The sequence below is a fragment of the Haemorhous mexicanus genome, chromosome 10, assembly GCF_027477595.1.
Source record: "Haemorhous mexicanus isolate bHaeMex1 chromosome 10, bHaeMex1.pri, whole genome shotgun sequence".
Taxonomy (NCBI): domain Eukaryota; kingdom Metazoa; phylum Chordata; class Aves; order Passeriformes; family Fringillidae; genus Haemorhous; species Haemorhous mexicanus.
Window position 1 is genome coordinate 7,462,653 of NC_082350.1, and position 17,717 is coordinate 7,480,369.

The 17,717-nt window shown below is 53.6% G+C and overlaps 3 protein-coding genes across 18 annotated transcripts; 2 read left to right on the top strand and 1 right to left on the bottom strand.

Annotated features, from left to right (window-relative positions):
- Positions 1-16: 16 nt before the first annotated feature.
- SLC35G2 (solute carrier family 35 member G2) lies at positions 17-7,107 on the top strand. 4 transcript variants are annotated; one of them, XM_059855164.1, is made up of 3 exons: positions 17-776; positions 4,576-4,649; positions 5,359-7,107. In XM_059855164.1, exon 3 carries the CDS (start codon positions 5,381-5,383, stop codon positions 6,608-6,610), a length of 1,230 nt encoding a protein of 409 aa, XP_059711147.1. In that variant the 5' UTR covers positions 17-776; positions 4,576-4,649; positions 5,359-5,380; the 3' UTR covers positions 6,611-7,107. The 4 variants fall into 4 exon arrangements, with proteins under 4 accessions (XP_059711147.1, XP_059711150.1, XP_059711149.1 ...); XM_059855167.1 differs by having other exon boundaries at positions 5,474-7,107; XM_059855166.1 differs by having other exon boundaries at positions 17-751.
- A 566-nt stretch (positions 7,108-7,673) lies between these two features.
- Positions 7,674-13,060, bottom strand: SCLY (selenocysteine lyase). 13 transcript variants are annotated; one of them, XM_059855172.1, is made up of 14 exons: positions 12,925-13,060; positions 12,365-12,459; positions 12,181-12,293; positions 11,992-12,092; positions 11,705-11,858; positions 11,293-11,420; positions 11,028-11,192; positions 10,608-10,714; positions 10,233-10,269; positions 9,756-9,899; positions 9,562-9,664; positions 9,304-9,379; positions 8,460-8,650; positions 7,674-7,921 (listed from the first exon to the last, which is right to left on the bottom strand). In XM_059855172.1, exons 2-13 carry the CDS (start codon positions 12,412-12,414, stop codon positions 8,491-8,493), a joined length of 1,338 nt encoding a protein of 445 aa, XP_059711155.1. In that variant the 5' UTR covers positions 12,415-12,459; positions 12,925-13,060; the 3' UTR covers positions 7,674-7,921; positions 8,460-8,490. The 13 variants fall into 13 exon arrangements, 11 of the variants coding, with proteins under 11 accessions (XP_059711155.1, XP_059711156.1, XP_059711153.1 ...); XM_059855173.1 differs by having other exon boundaries at positions 12,365-12,463; positions 12,925-12,940; XM_059855170.1 differs by lacking the exon at positions 12,925-13,060 and adding an exon at positions 12,674-12,794 and having other exon boundaries at positions 8,451-8,650.
- Positions 12,989-17,266, top strand: LOC132331626 (uncharacterized). Its single transcript, XM_059855181.1, has 2 exons — positions 12,989-13,130; positions 13,768-17,266. The coding sequence occupies exon 2, from the start codon at positions 13,801-13,803 to the stop codon at positions 14,647-14,649; it is 849 nt and encodes a 282-aa protein (XP_059711164.1). The 5' UTR covers positions 12,989-13,130; positions 13,768-13,800; the 3' UTR covers positions 14,650-17,266.
- The last annotated feature ends 451 nt before the right edge of the window (positions 17,267-17,717 follow it).

Below are 17,717 nucleotides of genomic sequence, written 5' to 3' on the forward strand. Positions count from 1 at the left end.
GAGAGGAAGGGGCGGGAGCGAGGGGAAGCGGCCCCGCCCCGGCGCGCGCGGCACGCGGAAAAACGTCTTTCGCGCGGAAACGGCCGCGCGTGCGCCGCGTGCCCACAAACACCGCCCGAGGGGGGCGACTGTCGCGACAGAGCCGGCGGGGACACGGGCACCGGCGGAGGGGGTGTCTGTCACGATAGAGCGGGGCCGGGGCACAGACTCGGGCCCGGTGAAGCGGCGGGGACAGGGACACGGGCGGGGGAAGGGGGTCGTGACTGTCGCGACAGAACAGGAGCGAGGGCCCAGCCTGGCCGGAGCGCCTCCCCAGCCCGCGGCGGTGCCTCGGCGGGCGCGCCCCGCGGCGCCAGGGCGGTGGCAGTGATGTGTCTGAGGCCCAGCGGGGCCGGCGCTCTCCGCCATGGCAGGGGCGGTCGCGGAGGGCGCGGCATGGCGGGGACCGAGCCTGGGCAGCCACCGCCCTCCGCCCGCTCCTGCCCGGAGGGGCTTCCCTGCAGCCGCTGCCGGGGTTCCCATGGAGACGCCCCGCGTCCTCTGACGAGTGCCCTCTTATCGGCGACATCGCGATTGGTGCCGCCCTCCTCGCAGCGCTCCCGAGCTCGGTCGCTTTGCAGGCGACTGTCCCCTCCTGCACACCCCGCACGCACCGCTGACTGCCAGGGGTTGCAGATTGTTGGGAGAGGATCCAAAGCAGTGAGTGAGGTGTCTCTAATCTCGACCTGTCATCCGCTGTCATGGACCGAAGGTGCCGTCTCGTTCTTCACCCCATTGTAATGTACCGCTTAAAACCTTTCTTACATCTAACTGAGCTGTTTTCCTGTGCTCTAGGGGACTCTATTTCAGTGTTATTCTCTGTTCTTTCCCCTGTGCCTGGAATTGCTATCTGAAGGGTTTTGTTCAGATAAAGGTTTTTGGAATGGGAAGTTTGCAGGCAAAGTGGCTGTTCTCTCAAAATCACTTCATGCAAGTGTTGCTGCTGCAGAGGTAGGAGCTGCAGCAGGCAACAGGCATGAATGGAGAAATTAGAAAATAGTACTTTTACATGGAAATGGCTGCAAATGGAGCCCATATTCAGCAAGAGTATAGAGAAAGCAAGGAGAATCAAGGGTATATCCCATCAAATGAGGTTGCTTCAGTGAGCTAGCACAAGTAGAGGTCGTTTTTTGGGTAGCAAAATATTATCAGAAATGTACTGACAACTCGTGGGACTTTAGTGTAGGGTTTGTATTTGCATTCAGTGAAGGTTGTACTGGCTCTTCCTTCAGGCAGTGCTGCTGGATGTGACTCAATTAATTTGAAGACACGGGATACTGGTTTGTTGGTTTGTGTATAATGCTTGCTCTTGTGCTTAAGTGCTAAAAACTCCTTTCATGTAATTGCTTCTTCATTTTCTTAAATACCTTTTGCTATTCATTAAATTTTAATAAAGAGTTTCTTGGAATGTATTTTTAATCAAATTGATTTATGTCAATCTGGCTAAAAAGATAAAGGTACTTGTACACCTCCTAAGTGTAGATCCCATGGCATGTGCAGTTGCCTGAAGTATGAAACACCCAGGAATCTCCAGGTGGTTTAATGGTGCTGAAACAGAACTTCAGGAGATTTTCCTGCACCTGATAAGGAATCAAAAGACAATTTCTTATGCTGGGAAGTCAGTCCACACATGTGCTTAGAGGTGGTACAAGTTCAGTTAGTTCTGTGGGTTTCCAGGAGTGGGTGGGTCTTTCATTGTGATGTTCAGAGAGAATTGTCAGTCTGTAGTTATCCTGTAGAGACTGCTCACAGCCCTCTGGTAGTTTCAGCCTGATCTGGTCAGGATTGGGGAATTTTCCACAGATGAGGCAAAGGAGTATTCCTATGGAGCCTGTCTTTCAGAAAGCTGGAGTAGCTGACTTACTCCCAACTCCGTATCCATGGCTGGAATTGCCACATCTGTGAGTCTTTCATAGTAACTTCAGTAGCCTGACTGACTTTAACCAATCCAGCAGAAGATGAGAGCATTTTTTTGGGGGAGTTTATTTGAGATTGGTGTTTAGAATCACCAGACCTCAAAGCCCTCATTCCTTCAGGCACAGGAGGAGAATTCAGGCTCCCACCCCCTGCAGTCAGGGGGCAGCTAGTCACCTATTTCTACCTGCCAACCAACACTTGCAGTGGCTGAGGGAAGGAAGGAGGGGAGTATTCAGTTTTTTTCTTGTAAAAGAAATCATGATCAATGATCTGTGCCATTTATTTCATCTACAGTTGTTATTTGTTTCCCCAGGGAAAACAGGGTTCACACTTTGCAGTCAGTGATTTCAACGAGCTGGTAATTTAAATGGGTGTCCCAGGCTGAATTGGGAATGTTTGTTACACTTGAGAATTTTGCATAGTGCTTCATCTTCAGCCTTGTATTAAACTTGATTCGAAATCAACTTGTGTTTTTAATAGAAAATGCAAAGAAACCACATTAAGTTTCCAGATATGAAGGAAGAATAAAAAGTTCATGTCATTTCCACAAAAGGCATGGGCAGAAAGAGAAGTAGCAAGTTGTCTGTATAGGCTATGCTGATTTCTGTCTATTTTAAATTAGTGTCAGGGACACACATAATGGATCTGGGATATGTCCTAATCTCAGTCTCCATAGAAAATTTCCCAGGTTAAAAAAGCGAGGTCACCAAAGACTACAAACAAATATCCTATGGGAGGGTTGGCATTACATTTGTCACACACTCAGTATTCAGTTGGGAAAATGAAATTTTGGGCTAAGTATTCCTGTTATTTATTTTTTTGTTCTTTATTACTTCCCATCTCTTGCCTTTCACACGTGTTTGCCCTTCCACTTTCCAGACTCCCAACTGTTCTGGTTCCCAGCTGAGCAGCTCTGTGCAGAACAGCCATTTTGAGCTACATGCTCACCATCTATTGTTTTCCTCCGGAGAGATCCCTGAATACATTGCACAGGTCCAGTGCCACATTTGAAACTGTTATGTTGAATTTGCAACTATTTGTTGAAAGGAAATGTCATCTAAAGCCAGGAACCAATAAAGTTACCATTGTATGCTCATAGTAACAAATGAGCTGTTTTGGTTTTGTTTTCAGGAACAGCTGCAGCATTTACTCAGCTGTTTCTTAACGAAATGAATGCGTTTACCCAGTGGTCTCCTGTCAATCTAGGAATAATTCCTGTTGTCCGCTTTTGTCTTCTTTTCCTCCCATTTATTTTATTCACGATCTAGTATGTTGTGCCTTAAAGCAAGAAAGTCTGAATTTTTTTTAAGGCTTCAAGGCAAAACTGTGGATTGTAACACAATGAAAATGCAAGGTAGGAAAAGCTGTGCAGGTGAAAATCACTGCCTTCCTGGGCTCACTCGGTGCGGTTTGCATTTGCATGTTAAGATTCGGAAATGAGCAGTTTAACTGAAGGAAAAGTGAAGGTAGCAGGTGAGCCCGGGGCAGATTTCTGGCAGGTGTTGGTAAATGTCGATGTGTTGTTTGAAGTGCCCGCTAGCACAGCTGATACCCAGCTCTCTTTACTCTCGCTGGCGTTCATCTGCTCCTTTCCAAGTTCCTTGCCCAGCAAGCTGCCCATGGACAGCCCGGAATGCTCTTCACCGTGCAGGCGGTGCTCTTGGACCTGGGTCTACAGCAGAAAAACGTGAACAGCAGTGCTGGGCAAGGCCTCCTGAGAGACGGGGGACTCGAGAGGGTCCTCAGCCCCTGGCACTTGTGCAGGTCCAAACTGGTACTGCTGCTTCCTCCAGAGCTGGGACTGGTGCCCGCCCGTGTCCCCTCCGAGGAGAGCAGGGAGTCGGCTGCGGCTCAGTTGGGGTGTAGCAGGGAGTTAATGAGCACTCAGCCTCTGAGGAAAAAGGCAGGCTGTCCCATTCTCATGTAAATTAATCTGCCAGAGCCGCAGGCAGTGCTTGGCTGCCACAGATCACAAGCACAGAAAATGCCAAGGCTGAACCTGGCCGCGGTATTTTCAGTGTTTCTGTGAGGAACTACTGCCCGCACTTTACCATTGCCTTCAGACCTGTGTTCTCCCTGCCAATCTGCTGTGCTGCCCTTCAGCCCATTGTCCAGCAGCTGTGGTCTTGCGGCACCCAGGGACGCTGCTATCCTCGCTGGGAATAAGGAGTGTCTGTACCCATCCTGTGGGGCCAGCGCAGAGGCCAAGCTGCTGCTGCTGCTGCTGCTGCTGCTGCTGCTGCTGCTGCTGCTGCTGCTGCTGCTGCTGCTGCTGCTGCTGTCGCTGTCGGAGCTCGGCTCCGGGCAGGGAGGATGGGTCCTCCTGAGCTCCCTCTCCTCTGCAGCCCCTGGGGCAGCACAGCAGGCATGGGAGGCAGGATTGGCTTGTTGTCGAGCTGTAGGAGCCTTATGCTCATAAGCCTCCACTTGTTCTTTGGATCAGCTCCCTCAGTAATTCCGGGAGATGGCTGAGGAGTGGTTTTGACAAGATGCCACTGATTGCTTTCTCTGCATCTAAAGTGGTTTGGGATTTGAGCCTCCCTTGGGTTTTACTTCCTGTGCTGAGATGTTTGTAACCTTCACTGCCAGTACCTGAGAGCAACTGTTTTTTCTGTCTAGATAGCCCATCGAAGATGTAGATGATGAAGAGGTGTTTTCCCCCTCTGCCTTGGAATCGAATGTCTCTGTCACAGGTAAGGTCTCCACAGGTTTTATTTGCTGGGGTGAAGAGAATGCAAGGAAAGTTTCCTTGCTCCCGCTGCCTCTCCACTTGGAAGGCTCTGCACAGATGGTGTGAGAACAGTCATTTCAATGACGTACCCCTGCCTTTATTGAACAACTGCCCCACCCGCAGGAATCACAGGCACTGTTTGTGTAGTGGGAAATGGCCCTTCATGAAGAGACAGAAGGGTTTAACACTGTCACAGTCGTGTTCAAAGACGTGTTGTTATCCCTATGCAAACTGCTGACTTGCCCGGGCGTGCTCCCGATTTCCCTGGGTTACTCTGTCATCTCCTCCAGCCAAATTTCTCCTGTAATCTCGTAACACTGGCAAGCCATTAACAATAATGCATAACCACAGGGTAAAAAGCTTAGCAAGAGAACTTTCTTATTAGAATATTCTAGGATTCATTATGTATACCATGCATAATGACAAAATATGTTATTCTCAAAAATTAGTGACTCAAGTGTAGTGCTGTGGTTGACTTTAAAGGAGATCCAAATGGCCCAGCCATCAAAGGTGTTTAGCAGTAACTCAGTGAAAAATTAAAGCAAAACCAAGAACATACTGCTACTACTTGGATTTGGTTGATAAAAATATCTTGTAAACACTAAAAGCACTTACTTCCATTAATCTCTTACTGTTCATTAAACAACAGTGTATCTCCATTTTTTCTTAAGACCAGGGCATTTCTCTAAGGAAATGGATATGTCTTCCCAAAAATACCCAGTCAAAAAGCGAGTGAAAATTCATCCCAACACAGTAACAGTGAAATACACTTCTCATTATCCCCAGCCAGGAGAAGAGGGATGTGAGGATGTTAATGAAGATACTGGAGTGTTTATGGAGGATAATCCTAAGAGAAGACTACTGAATGATGGGAAAAAGAGAGAAAATACTTTTTTTGGTACAATAGACACCAAGCCAGCACAACTGCCAAAACCCGATGAGGCTGTACAATCCCAGCACTTTCCTGAAGGAAATGTACTTCAGTCCAGGAAAACGTGGGCAGTCCTTTTTGGGTCTGCCGTGGCTCACGGATGTGTGGCTCTGATCACAAGATTAATTTCTGACCGTTCCAAAGTGCCATCTCTGGAGCTGATTTTCATCCGCTCAGTGCTGCAGGTGCTGTCCCTCATTGCTGTGTGCTACCACCACGAGCCTCCCTTTGGCCCCAAAGGCTACAGGCTCCGGCTGTTCCTCTACGGGGTGTGCAATGTCATCTCCATCACCTGTGCCTACACCTCCTTCTCCATAGTGCCCCCCAGCAATGGGACCATCATGTGGAGGGCCACCACCACGGTGTTCAGTGCCATTCTGGCTTTTTTACTCATAGATGAAGGAATGGCTTATATAGACGTACTCACTGTCATGGGCAGTGTGTGCGGGGTTTGTCTGGTCATGATCCCCAACATTGTTAAGGAGGAAAACTCTTTGCTGAGCACCTGGAAAGAAGCTTTTGGCTATACCATGACAGTCATGGCTGGTCTGACCACTGCCCTCTCCATGATAATCTACAGGTCCATCAAAGACAACATCAGCATGTGGACAGCACTGTTCACTTTCAGCTGGACAGGAACAGTGTGGGGAGTATCCACCATGTTCCTGCTCCAGGAGCCAATTGTGCCACTGGATGGGGAAACCTGGAGCTATCTCCTTGCCATCTGCCTGTGCTCCACTGCAGCCTTCCTGGGAGTCTACCATGCCCTGGGCAAGTTCCACCCCGCTCTGGTGAGCACTGTGCAGCACCTGGAGATCGTCATCGCCATGGTCCTGCAGCTCCTTGTGCTGCACAGCTTCCCAGGCACTTGTGATCTGGTCGGGGCAGTGCTTATTTTGGTGAGTGTTTTTTTCCTTGCGTGTTATAAGCTTTCCTGGAAGGAATTAAGAAGGCAAGATTATCAGGAGATTGTGGATTTGTCCAGTAAATGAATGTCTGTTTTCAATGTCTCATTCTGGCTGTGACCATGTGGAAGTGACTCCTTTCAGTTCCTGTGTCCAATCCTAGTGGCCAGGCCCTCTCTCTACCATTTCACTTCTCAGCTGATGTAGCATTGTTGGTATTTCCAGGCTCCCATGCCAGGTGGATTTGTTCTGCTTCACACAACCATTTTGTCATACCCAAGAGAGTAGCACAGCCAGCACAGGCTGGCCCACTGAAATGTGGGCCAAGCTCTTCTTGACCTTCTCTGGATAAAGCAATACAGAGGGACTCTTTTAGTGACTCTCTTTCATGGGTGCTGTGGTAGTAGGAAGATGAGCAGCAAAACCATTAAAAAGGTCAAACCAAATTGTCATTTCCTCTGTAATGCTTCTTAAGCTTTGGCTGTAATATTCTAAATGGAGCAATGCTAAACTTCTGTGGCTAAAACTTGCATTTCCTGTGTGTATAAAGAAGTCAGTAAAGCTTTTTGTGCTTTGTGGCTAAATTTTTGGCTGAAACAATGCGGGAAGCCCACATGTCCTGTGGGGGAAAGTGAGCCTCAAAAGCTGAATTTCCACAGTTGTGACAGGTCCCCAGGAACTATAAGGTCCATGACAGATTAAAAGATCTAGCCCTGAAGCAGACCAAAATCCCTTCTATGGAACCATATTTTGTAAAGGAGGTTTTGAGTATTATCCAATGGAGCGTAAAAAATGGAGAAATAAAAGAATGCATTTGAGATGGGTGTGTGAGCAGCATGGTAATACTGACCAGCCTGGCAGCATCAGTGACTGCCACTCAGGGGGCCTGGGTCCGAAAACTCCAGGAAGACATCGGATTCACCAAGAGCCCCAGAGTTCTATGAGCCCAAACAGTATTCCTGGCCATTCTAATGTGTGGCTGTAAAGAGAAAGGCCAGTACCTGTGTCCAAGGGCTCTGTGCCAACCAGGCCCTGCAGGCACTCCCACTCCAGCTGTCTGTGCCTCTGTTCTGTGACATGAGCATTTTCTGAGGGAAAAGGCACCACTCAGGTGACTCCAACCAGTCCAGCTTCCCCCATAGAAAATACATTTTACTTGTGAAAAGAAGCAGCAATTACTTTTATTCCTATGAATATTTAGGGAGATCAAATTCCCTGACATCAGCCAGCCCAGATGGCAATGCTCCTGATCCATGTGACACTTGTGTCCTCCGGTGCTGGTGATGCCAGAGATCCCCTGGGCCACGCAGGGGTCCCTCAGGTGCTGGCACAGTCACAGCTGCCCCGACAACTGTTTCCTTGAGGAGCAGGTGGAGCAGGCAACAGGAGCTCTGCACCCTGTTGGAAGGACAGAAGAAAAGGGGAGGTAAAGGAAAAAGTGCTGGGAAAAGGTAAAGGTAAAAGGTAAAGGAAAGCAGTGCTGGGAAAGCTCTGCCCAGCCAGAAATCCCTTTGACAGCTTAGGGCAGAGCAGCTCCCAGCCCAGAATCCTGCTGTGCTTCTATCAACTCCTCATTTCACTTTGAAGCAGATGGTCTTTCTTCCTCTGGCTGCTCAGGCAGCAGGAAAGCTTCCTTTGTGGAAAGCAACCAGGTCATGAGGCTCCTCCTTCCATGGCTTCCATGCCTGTCCCTCTGCAGGGACTCGAGCTCTGAGGCTCAGCTGTGCCAACACATACATGTGCAGGCACCCAGCTAGGTACATCTGGCAAGCCAGGACACCGGACAACAGGACTCTGCTAAAGCCTCCAGTGTGCAGCAGGATTGAGTCTTGCCCCAGCCCCAAAGCAGCGAAGCTCCCTCCTCAGAGCCTCCACCTGCCACCCCTGAGCCCAGGCTGGCACAGGCAGCTCGCACCCAGGGGCCCACCCCAAGAACCTGAGTGGTGTCCGTGGAGCAATTCAGGGCTCTATGGGGCCTGGTCCTGCTCCAGCTGCTCCACAGCCTGCTTGAGGTCCTGCACAGCCCTGTCCACCTCTGCCCGGGTGGTGCCACGGCCCACGCTCAGCCGCAGCGCATTCTGCGCCACCTCTGGGGGGATCCTGCAGCTCAGCAGCACTGGGGAGGGCCTGCAATACAGCCAGGAGGAGGAGGTTGGACTGGAAGGCTGAGGAAGCCCCACACATCAGCAGGGAGCCTCACCGAGCCACAGGAGCAATCACATTTGCAGATACACTCCAGGTACCTGTCCCCTGCCCAGCCCCATTTGCCTTCCAAGGGCACCCAATCCCACCAGGCTTGTTGTCTTTAGGGGGGATCTGGCTCTTCTCAGAAGAGCCTGTTCCCTGTCCCTGTGGGTTGGCAGCTCTGCCACATCCAGAGGGCATTGCTCTAGACCAGGCCAAAGGCACCCACAGTCCCCATATTCCCTAAAGGAGCCATCTGGAGACCCAAGCAGGGCTGGAGTAGGTGAGCCAGGCGCACAAAGACACCAGGCAGGCTCTCTTCTGGTAGTGCCAGGAGTTCAAAAGTACTTCCAAGCTCAGCTGGATAACAAAAGCTGGGAGGGACAAACTCCTTCCAAGCAGCATTCCAGCTGTATCTCCTGCAAAAATCCCCTTCACAGCCCTTCAGCTCCTCTGGAAGGAGGAGCTCTGTACCCTCTTTATTCCAGGTGATGCTGCCCAAGCCACCCACTGTCCCTTTCCCTGTCCTGTTTCCATCCCTCCCAACTCCTGTCCTCTGGGAAGACACCCAGGGGCTGGAAAAGCTGTCTGCTCACCGATCCCCCTTCTCAGAGTGGCAGGCAGCCCCGACGCTGGCGAGGAGCACCTTGCAGTGAGCCAGCACCCTTCGTCCTGCAGCACAAGCAACACAAGCACAGCTCTCCCAGTGTCAAGGCTCTCTCCAGGGGCTACTCCTGCCTCACCTCCCTGCCAGAGCCATGCCAAGTGCCCGCCAGTCTCAGCCACAGGTGCTGTGAAGGGCAGGTGCTTGGCTCTGTGTAACAATCATGGGACAGAGGTAGAATAAGAGCTACCTTGAAGGCCTGGGCCCAGGATGGAGAAATTACAGGTGTTGCAGAGTCGCTTGGAGCCCTTAAAGTGACTGTTGAAGCGAATCCTCTGCTTCCCAAAGGAGGCCTGGAGAAATCAGAGGGCTGTGAACCTCTCTGGGTTTCCAAGCAGCTCTGTCCTTATGAGGGAGTGGGCAGGGCCAGAGGGACATACCCACCCGGCTCCAGGCCCCACACCCTGCAGCCTGAGACGGTGGGAAGGGACCAGATGTGCTCACCGCCAGCGTGGCCTCCAGGTAATCCCGCACATCCCGCATATGAGCTTCATAGGCCTCCCAGTTCTTGTTCACTAACTCTGCAGCCTGAGAACACACAGACAGGCTCCACCAGTGACCCTTGGAACTCTCCCTCTGTGCATGGTCCCCAGGATGTGAGCCTAGCCTGGAATAACCTCTGCAGTGCCAGGTCCCCGGTGTCCCCTCAGTGCCCTGTGCCATGTGAGCTGGGTGACTGTCAGTGCTGCAAATCCTCAGCAAGTGTGCCAAAGCAGGCATCAGAAAGCCCCACCACCTTTCCCAGCTCACCCTTCCTCCCACATGTCCCAAGTTTGTCCCTTCTGATGACCAGGGAGCACAAGTGGCTGTCTGTGTGCTGGGTCTGCTCTGCACCACTCACCCCTGACCATCCCAACTGACCTGGCCAAGGCCGGCAATCATCGGGGTGTTCTCAGTGCTGGAAGGGAACAGGGACCAGTCAGTTATTTCTCCTGACCAGAAACCCAACCCTGAGACACAGGTGTTCCCTCATGGGACCCCTCATGGCTGGCAGAGGCTCCTGGACACCTCTCTGAGGTGGTTCAGAAGGAGGCAGTTCCATCCTGAGGTTACACCCTTGGCAAAGCCTGAGCTCCAGGGAGTTTCCATGCACGGATCCATTTCCCTGCTGTGCTGGGTTGCTCACCCCAGGGCTGGCAGGTGACAGAGCTGCCAGCTCAGCTCAGACAAGGCAGCCCATGTGGCCTGACCACCAGCCAGGGGCCCAGCTCTCCAGGTAACCACCTGCCCCCTTACCCTGGCCGGAAACTCCTCTCCTGTCCCCCTCCAAAGAGCATGGGGTGCAGCGGGGTGGCAGTGCCAGGGCTGCGGACGTACAGTGCTCCAATCCGTGGGCCATGGAACTGTGGGGACAGCCACAGTGACCCTGGGGATACTGACAGTGCTTCCTGCCCTCCTGCCCAAATCTGAGCGCCCACCAGTGCTGGCCCTTGCCCACTGCACAGGCACAAGACATTACAGAGCCGCTCCTCTTGCTCAGTCTCCTGCCCTCCAACCCAGACAGGTTCCACAGGAGTGAAGTCTGTCTGCAGAGCACCACCCAGCAGAACTTTGGTGAGGTACCAAGCTGTGTGGGGCACCCGAAATCCCCCTGGCACCCCAGCAGAGATGTCACACAGGGTGATCAGCAGCTGGGCCACACGAGCAGGGCCACACCTTGTGTCCCACGATGGTCAGGTAGTCCACGCCCAGCTCCTGCACATCCACGTGCCCCTTGCCAATCATCTGTGCTGCATCCGTGTGCATGAGGATCCTGGGCAGGCCCTGCGCTGCTCTGCGCTGGTTGAGGGCACAGACGCGCTGGCTCAGCTCTGCGACGGGCTGGTGGCAGGGATGAGGGGCTGCATCCCTTCTGCTCCCCTCTGTCACCACCTCTTTGTGAGGGTATCTCTGCCCCATCCCCCTCTCTGCCCGTACTCACCATGATGACCCCGGTCTCATTATTGGCCAGCATGACGGACACCAGGCAGGTGTTTGGCTGGATGGCAGCCAGGACGTCGTCCACCTCTGCCTGTCCACTCCGTGGGGATACAGGCACAAAGGTGGCTTCTGCAGGCCAGGAGACAAGCCCTGAGGCTGGCTGGGATGGCTGTGAGTGCTCAAGGCTGCATGTGCCCCACTGAGCAGAGCAGGAGTGCGTGGGCAGTGGGAGCACAGGCACAGAGCAATGAGGTGACACATCCAGCCTGGGGCAACATGAGCAACCACAGGGGGAAATGGTGCCCTTCTCCAGGGGGAGAAAGTGGAACATAACACAGCATGCAGGATCTTGCCCTCCTCCAAAAACCAGCAAAGTCCCCCATTCAAACATCATCTGTGCCAGTGCCACTCACCTGCCAGGCCCTCCTTCTCCAGCTGCTCCAGCGGCAGGCGGATGGAGTCGTGCTCTACACTCGACGTCACAATGTGTGGTATGCCCCGGCTGTCCCCCGTTCCCCAGCTGTCGTGGAAGTGCCTGCAGGCAGTGTGGATCACCATGTTGTTTGCCTGAAGGAGGGAAGGAGAGGAAAAATGGAGGCTCAGAAGGAGCACAGTGCCCTTCATCCCTACTCTCCTCATCGCTACTTGCTGGAGAGGGGGTGGGCAGGGATTCCAGGAAGGGCGTCCCCCCTGCTCCCACCTCTGTGCCCCCTGAGGTGAAGACTATGTCCTCGGGGCGGCCTCCTAGCATCTTCGCCAGGCTCTCCCGTGCGCTGCCAATGAGCTCCTTCGCCTTGCTGCCTGCAGGACCAGATCTAGCAGCTCCCGCAGGCTCTTGTCACCACGGGGGCCAGCCCGAGGAGGGAACATGGCCCATCCTGGTCCCTACCTGCAGGGTGGGAGCTGCTGGGGTTGCCCCAGGCCTGGTACATGGCATCGCACACAGCCTGGGCCACCTCAGGGGCCAGGGGGGTGGTGGCGTTGTAGTCCAGGTAGATCCTCCTGTAGGGGCAGGAGCAGATAAGCGGTGCTGGGGGGCACAGGGGGGAGCACGGAGCAGGGCAGGGCCTCACCCCTCCAATGAGTCACACTGCGCCTCCGCCGGCTCCGTCCCTGCGCCCATCACTGCTGTCACTGTCAGTGTCACCGTCTGGCTGCCGTCACCAACCTGGCATTGGGGGTTAGAGACATGTGGCTGCCCATGGGGGACCAGGCACCTGCTCTGCCTGGGGCACCATAACCACCCATCGCCCTCCCGCCTGCGTGCCCAATAGCCAAGGCACCCACCAATCAGCTCCTTCCTGCTTGCCCCACAGCCAAGGCACCCACCAATCAGTTACCTCCTGCCTGCCCCACAGCTAAGGCACCCACCAATCAGTTACCTCCTGCCTGCCCCACAGCCATGACATCCGCCAATCTGCTCACGCTGCCCACTCAGGGCACTGACCAATCAGCTGCCCCGCAGTAAGGGCTCCGTTCCCCCCCGCCCCGGCCGCGCCGCCCAATCCGCTGCCGTCAGCCCATTGGCCGGGCCCCGCGAGCGCACGGGGCTCCCGTCGCCCCCGGCGGGAGGTGCGCGAGCCCCCTGTCCCCCTTCCCCTCCCCCCCCCGCGTCGCGGCGGGTGTCACTCACGCGCTGCTCACGCGCGGCCCGAGACGGAATGGGCGCGGCTCGCGAGCAGTGCGCTTCCGGCGCGCGGGGGTGGGCGGTACTTCCGGGACGGACGCAAGGCCGGGGAGCGGCGGTGCTTTCCCCTCGTCAAGATGGCGGCGGCACCGTCGGTGCGGTTCCCGTGCCGCGCCCCGCGCAGGCTCGTCGCCGCGCTCCGCGCGATGCCGGTGAGCGCCGGGCAGGGGGCGCCGGGGCGAGCGGCGGCGACCTGCGCGCGGGGCTGGGGCGGGCGGCGCCCGGGGCCCGCCGCGCCGTGACTCAGCGCCGCACGGCGGAGGCGGCCCCGCGTGCCGCGGTCGGTGCGGGGCCGAGACGCGGGAGCTGCCCGGGGATGCGCCCAAGGCGGCCGTGCCTCGTGGCTCCGCGCCCCGGGGGGGGTTGCGGCGGTGCGGGCCTTGCTCTGTGCCGGGGGGGGGGGGGGGGGGAGCGGGCGGTCCGGGCGCTGTGGCGGGGTCAGGCGGGCGGAGCCGCGGGCAGGGTACGGCCAGGCCGGCGCTGCGCCCGCGCTGCGGCCCCGGCCTGCCTGCCTCGCTGTAATTAACGAGGCGAAGTGCAAAACTCAATTAAAGCCGAATTCCCGCACGCAGACGCGCCGTATTAGGCTCTGGGAGCCGCTCCGAGGAGCGATAGGCTCGCGGAACAGGGGCTGGGATGGGCTGGGCTAACGCAGCCGTCCAACAGCGGCGGAGCGCAGCAAAGCCCCGCGTCCCATTGGCCTCAGCACGGCTTACATCGGCTTGTTTCTGCTGCGTGGAAAAAACTGCCTCGTTTGACACATTCCTCTCTTTTCCTCCTGTCTTTCAGATTATGTCGTAACCACAGAACTACCGAGCAGTGATGGAATCACTGGACACCGAGGTGAGGGCACGGAAGACCCTGGGGACTGTGGAGTACGTGGAGTCTTCGGGCTTTGCGCAGGGAGTGCTGCCCACCAAGAAGGATGTGGTGCAGAACATGCTGTACCTGCTGCAGCCCAAGAGGGCCGGCCAGGCTCAGCGCTCCAAGGAGGACGCGGCCCAGCTGCTCGCAGAGCACCTGCAGGAACACTGGCTGGTCTGCAACCTGCACACCATCGCCACACAGAACATAAAGAAACTCATTCTCAAAATGTATGAGGAGTTCACCCGATTGTACCAGACCAGGAAGCAGAGACAGAACCAGGCTTTTTCTGAGCGAGCCGACAGATTCAACGAGAGTTCGGAGAAGCTCTTTGACGTGTTTTGTACAGACACACAGATGAGGGATAAACTGGAGGAGTACAGTGGGATAAAAATGACCAGCATCGAGTGGAAGTTTCTCGAAGATCAGAGGAATGAGAGAAAAATGTACTACGAAGATTTCACAGAGAAGCAGGAGCTGAAGATGATGGAGAGAAGGCAGAAGATACAGTGTCTGGAGCACTTCAGGAAGCTCGCCAGGGAAGAGAAGGAGAGCAGCAAGGCAAAGGAGATGAAGTTCAAGGGCGAGGAGCAGTCGGATGAGGGCACAAGCGTGGATGAGCTGTACCCTGTGGAGGAGGAGAACGGTGGCGCCCCGGCCTTCTCGCTGCGGGGCCGGCGGAAGCGCCGCTGCACCGCAGCCACCGGTGGCACTGACCTGCCCCTGGAGGGCGAGCACATACGGATGAGCATCCGCAGGGTCAGGCCTGGCTTCTACGAGACTGTGGAAAAGGTGAAAAACTGCTAGCGCCCGCCGCAGAGAGCGGGCAGAGCTGCTGGAGTACAAGGTGGCAATGCACACGTTAGGCAAGTTTGAAATCCCACCATTCATTGGAAGTGATTGTTGTAGATCCTCAAGCCAGAGCTCAGGAACATGCTGCCTCCAGGGAAGAGGGCTGGGATGATGACAATGACAGCAAGGACTAAACCACATGGATTTGGAAGGATGAGCTGTCAGCAGCCAGCGATGCCAAGGCTCAAATGCAGAGGATGATCCAAGGTTACATAGCACATAAGCCTCTTCTTCCAAGGTCCTGTCTGCATCCGTGGGGTTTGGAAGTCTCTCAACATTTCTGAGCCAGCGGTGCCCTAACAGCGTGAATCAGGACATGGATTTACTGCAGGGTGATAACTTGGACTTGTTGCTAACAGAAAATCCCTGTGCTGAAGAGCCCTGGCTGCAGTGGGGGTGAAAGATGCTTGGCCTCTTCCTGCAGGAGCTGGCGTTTCTGCCAGGAAGGAAGTGGGTTTGCAGCGTGTGTCACCAGCCCCGGAGAGGCATGCTGTGCTTTTGGAAAGGGACTGCTCTCCTGCTTGAGGAGCAGGCAGAGAGCAGAAGACAGTGGAGTGCTTTGGCTGTTAAAGCATTGGTGATTCTGAATGTTTTATTCTAGATTCTATTTTACCAACGTTTCCTTGATCAGGATAAACCTTCCCATAACTGGATGAGTTTTATCATGAAGTCCCTAATCTAGGATCTGGGGTGTGAATCCTAAATGAAGTGGTAATGTTTTATCTTTGGGGGGAGGGGGTTAACATAGGAGAAAATGCAAATTGCATTGTTTAGTTTTAAGATGAGAGTAATTTTATAAACTGTTATACTGCCTTTTTAGGACATAGGGAAGAATAAGCCTTCCCAGGTGTAGCTGTGGTGTTCACAGCAGCAGGCACCGAGATCTGGGCTTGCTCTTCCACCCCCGAGGTGGTGTATGTAGACCAGCAGGGGGGAGATGGTAGTTTTCCACCCGGAGGTTGTTTGAACAAAGCATGACCCTCTTGCCCACGTACATCCTGAGCAGTGACGTATCTGTGACTTTTTTAGTTAAGAGTTGCTTTACTGGTTTTTAAAGGTGAGAGACTTGAACTTCCAGTGAAACCCAGTGCTGGAGATCTCTCTGGTGAGATGCCCAAACCTTGCCAGACCACACTGAAAATGGAAAACCCCCAAGTCTCTATTTGTCCACAAAAGATCTGTGGTAGAAAGAGCGCAAACTTGCCTGGTTTTAAAATTTACCTTCCAGTGTGAATGTTGGTTTCCCCACTCCAGTATCTCAGCTTTTCCCCATTTTTTTCCTCTCCGTCCTGCACATCATTTACTGACGTTAACTCGTGCTCTTTCATTCTTTGGCTTTTGCTCCCTTTAACAATAAATGCATGTACGAATAATTTTGACAGTTCATTTACTTTTGATGAATCAGTCCTCGGACTGCTTTGAAGTCCTGTGCCAAAGGAAGGATGAAACACAGAGCAGCTGCTGGTCCCCTGGGACACGGCGGCCCCGGCCGGGCTGCCCAGGCAGGCTCCAGCCTCGACCACCTGGCACAGATCTGTCTGGCTGTGAGCTGCGTGTCCCTTCTCAGGGACCATGCTCCTTACTGCCAGGGTCCTTGCCCTGTGTCTCTGACAAGCTCTTCATGGTAAGTCGCTCCAAAGTATTTAGTGCCCGCCGCGTGCTCTGCACCACTCGTAGTTTTACAGGTTTGGTAGCAGCACCCTTGAGCCTCCGCTGCCTGAGGCTTCGCAGCCTCCCTCCATCTCCTCTCTGACATGCTTCACTGACCTCCCCATGCAAATTATGTCACGTTTAAACTATTTGCCTTCCAGCCCGGAGGTGCTGGATCGAGCCTCTCACTGGGTCTCTACACCAGCAGCTCTGTTTCAGCAGGGAATATAGCCAAGCTCGGACCTCGCCAAAGTAGAAGTTTTTTAATAACTGCTGTAAGCCCCCTTTTTATTACAGATATAGCTGACAGTATAAATGCTTGTGTGTAAAGCAAATCCATTTGGGTTGGCTTGGATATGGAATACAGCTGTATAGTGCTTTATGATTTTCAGGGATTCAGGGAATTTAAGGTTGTCAAATTTGACTTCCTGTCTACCACAGGGAATTACATTTCATTCAGAAGCCCCACACTCAGCCTGCTGGTCTCAGTTGAACTGACGTATCTGACAGAAAGTCAAGCCGCAGGTGTCAGCATTCTGCTGTCTTCCTTGTTACCTATTTAGTGATTAATCACCTTCACTGTTTCAAAATAAGACAAAAAAAAAAATCTGACCAACTTCTAGGCTGTGATTCTTTTCACGACATCCTGTACAGGCTGAGCAGAGTTTATCACATTAAAATCATATTTGGGTTTTTTTTAACTGGGTTTGACTGTGGATAGAGCCAAAGCCTGGCTCTGTTTCTGCTGCAACAGGGGGGAAATTTCTAAATCATGTATTCTGGTATTCTGATTACTCTTCTTTGGGACCATGGTGCCTTTTTAATCAGGACAGTAAATCTTGTCCCAGGATTCTGTACTTTTGTACGTTAACAGTTGTTGACTTTCCTTTTTGGTGTGTCCCAAATAAATTAATATAACATACTTCTGGGCTTTTGTTTCTTCTTTCTAAAGGGGGAGGAAAGAGGAAACTGAAGCGAAAGTAAATCTCTGCTTCAGCTCTCCTTCCCAGGCCCTTGCAGGAGCAGCTGGGATGCATGCAGCTGGAGCTGCTCCTGTCCAGACCGTGTGGGGCGGTGGTAGGGAAGCTGCAAGAAATAGGAATCTGTTACAGGGGCCCACATGGAGCCTTTTTTTTCAAAGATGCTGGAATCTGGAGCAGCTGAAGATAAGGGGAGAGGAGTAAAACCTCTGCACATGGCTGCAGTGTTTCATGACGACACTGTGCCTCAGGTGTGGTGGGATTGGAATCAGAGACAAAGGTGGGACCTCCCTGCCTTCCCGGTATGATCCCATGCATGAGTGTTCCACTGCTGCCTGTTCTCCCCTGACTGTGGTTCAGGGATGTTGTTCTGAGATGAGTGAGGGGCAGTTA

Coding starts and splice junctions, on each gene's coding strand:
- SCLY (XM_059855170.1), bottom strand. CDS start 12,700: ATGTCATGGCTGTGGGGCAGGCAGGAG. Junction 9,380..9,561: donor CCTGGGCCCAGGCCTTCAAG/GTAGCTCTTATT, acceptor CTTGTGCTGCAG/GACGAAGGGTGCTGGCTCAC. Junction 8,651..9,303: donor CACTCTGAGAAGGGGGATCG/GTGAGCAGACAG, acceptor GCTGTATTGCAG/GCCCTCCCCAGTGCTGCTGA.
- SLC35G2 (XM_059855164.1), top strand. CDS start 5,381: ATGGATATGTCTTCCCAAAAATACCCAGTCAAAAAGCGAGTGAAAATT.
- LOC132331626 (XM_059855181.1), top strand. CDS start 13,801: ATGGAATCACTGGACACCGAGGTGAGGGCACGGAAGACCCTGGGGACT.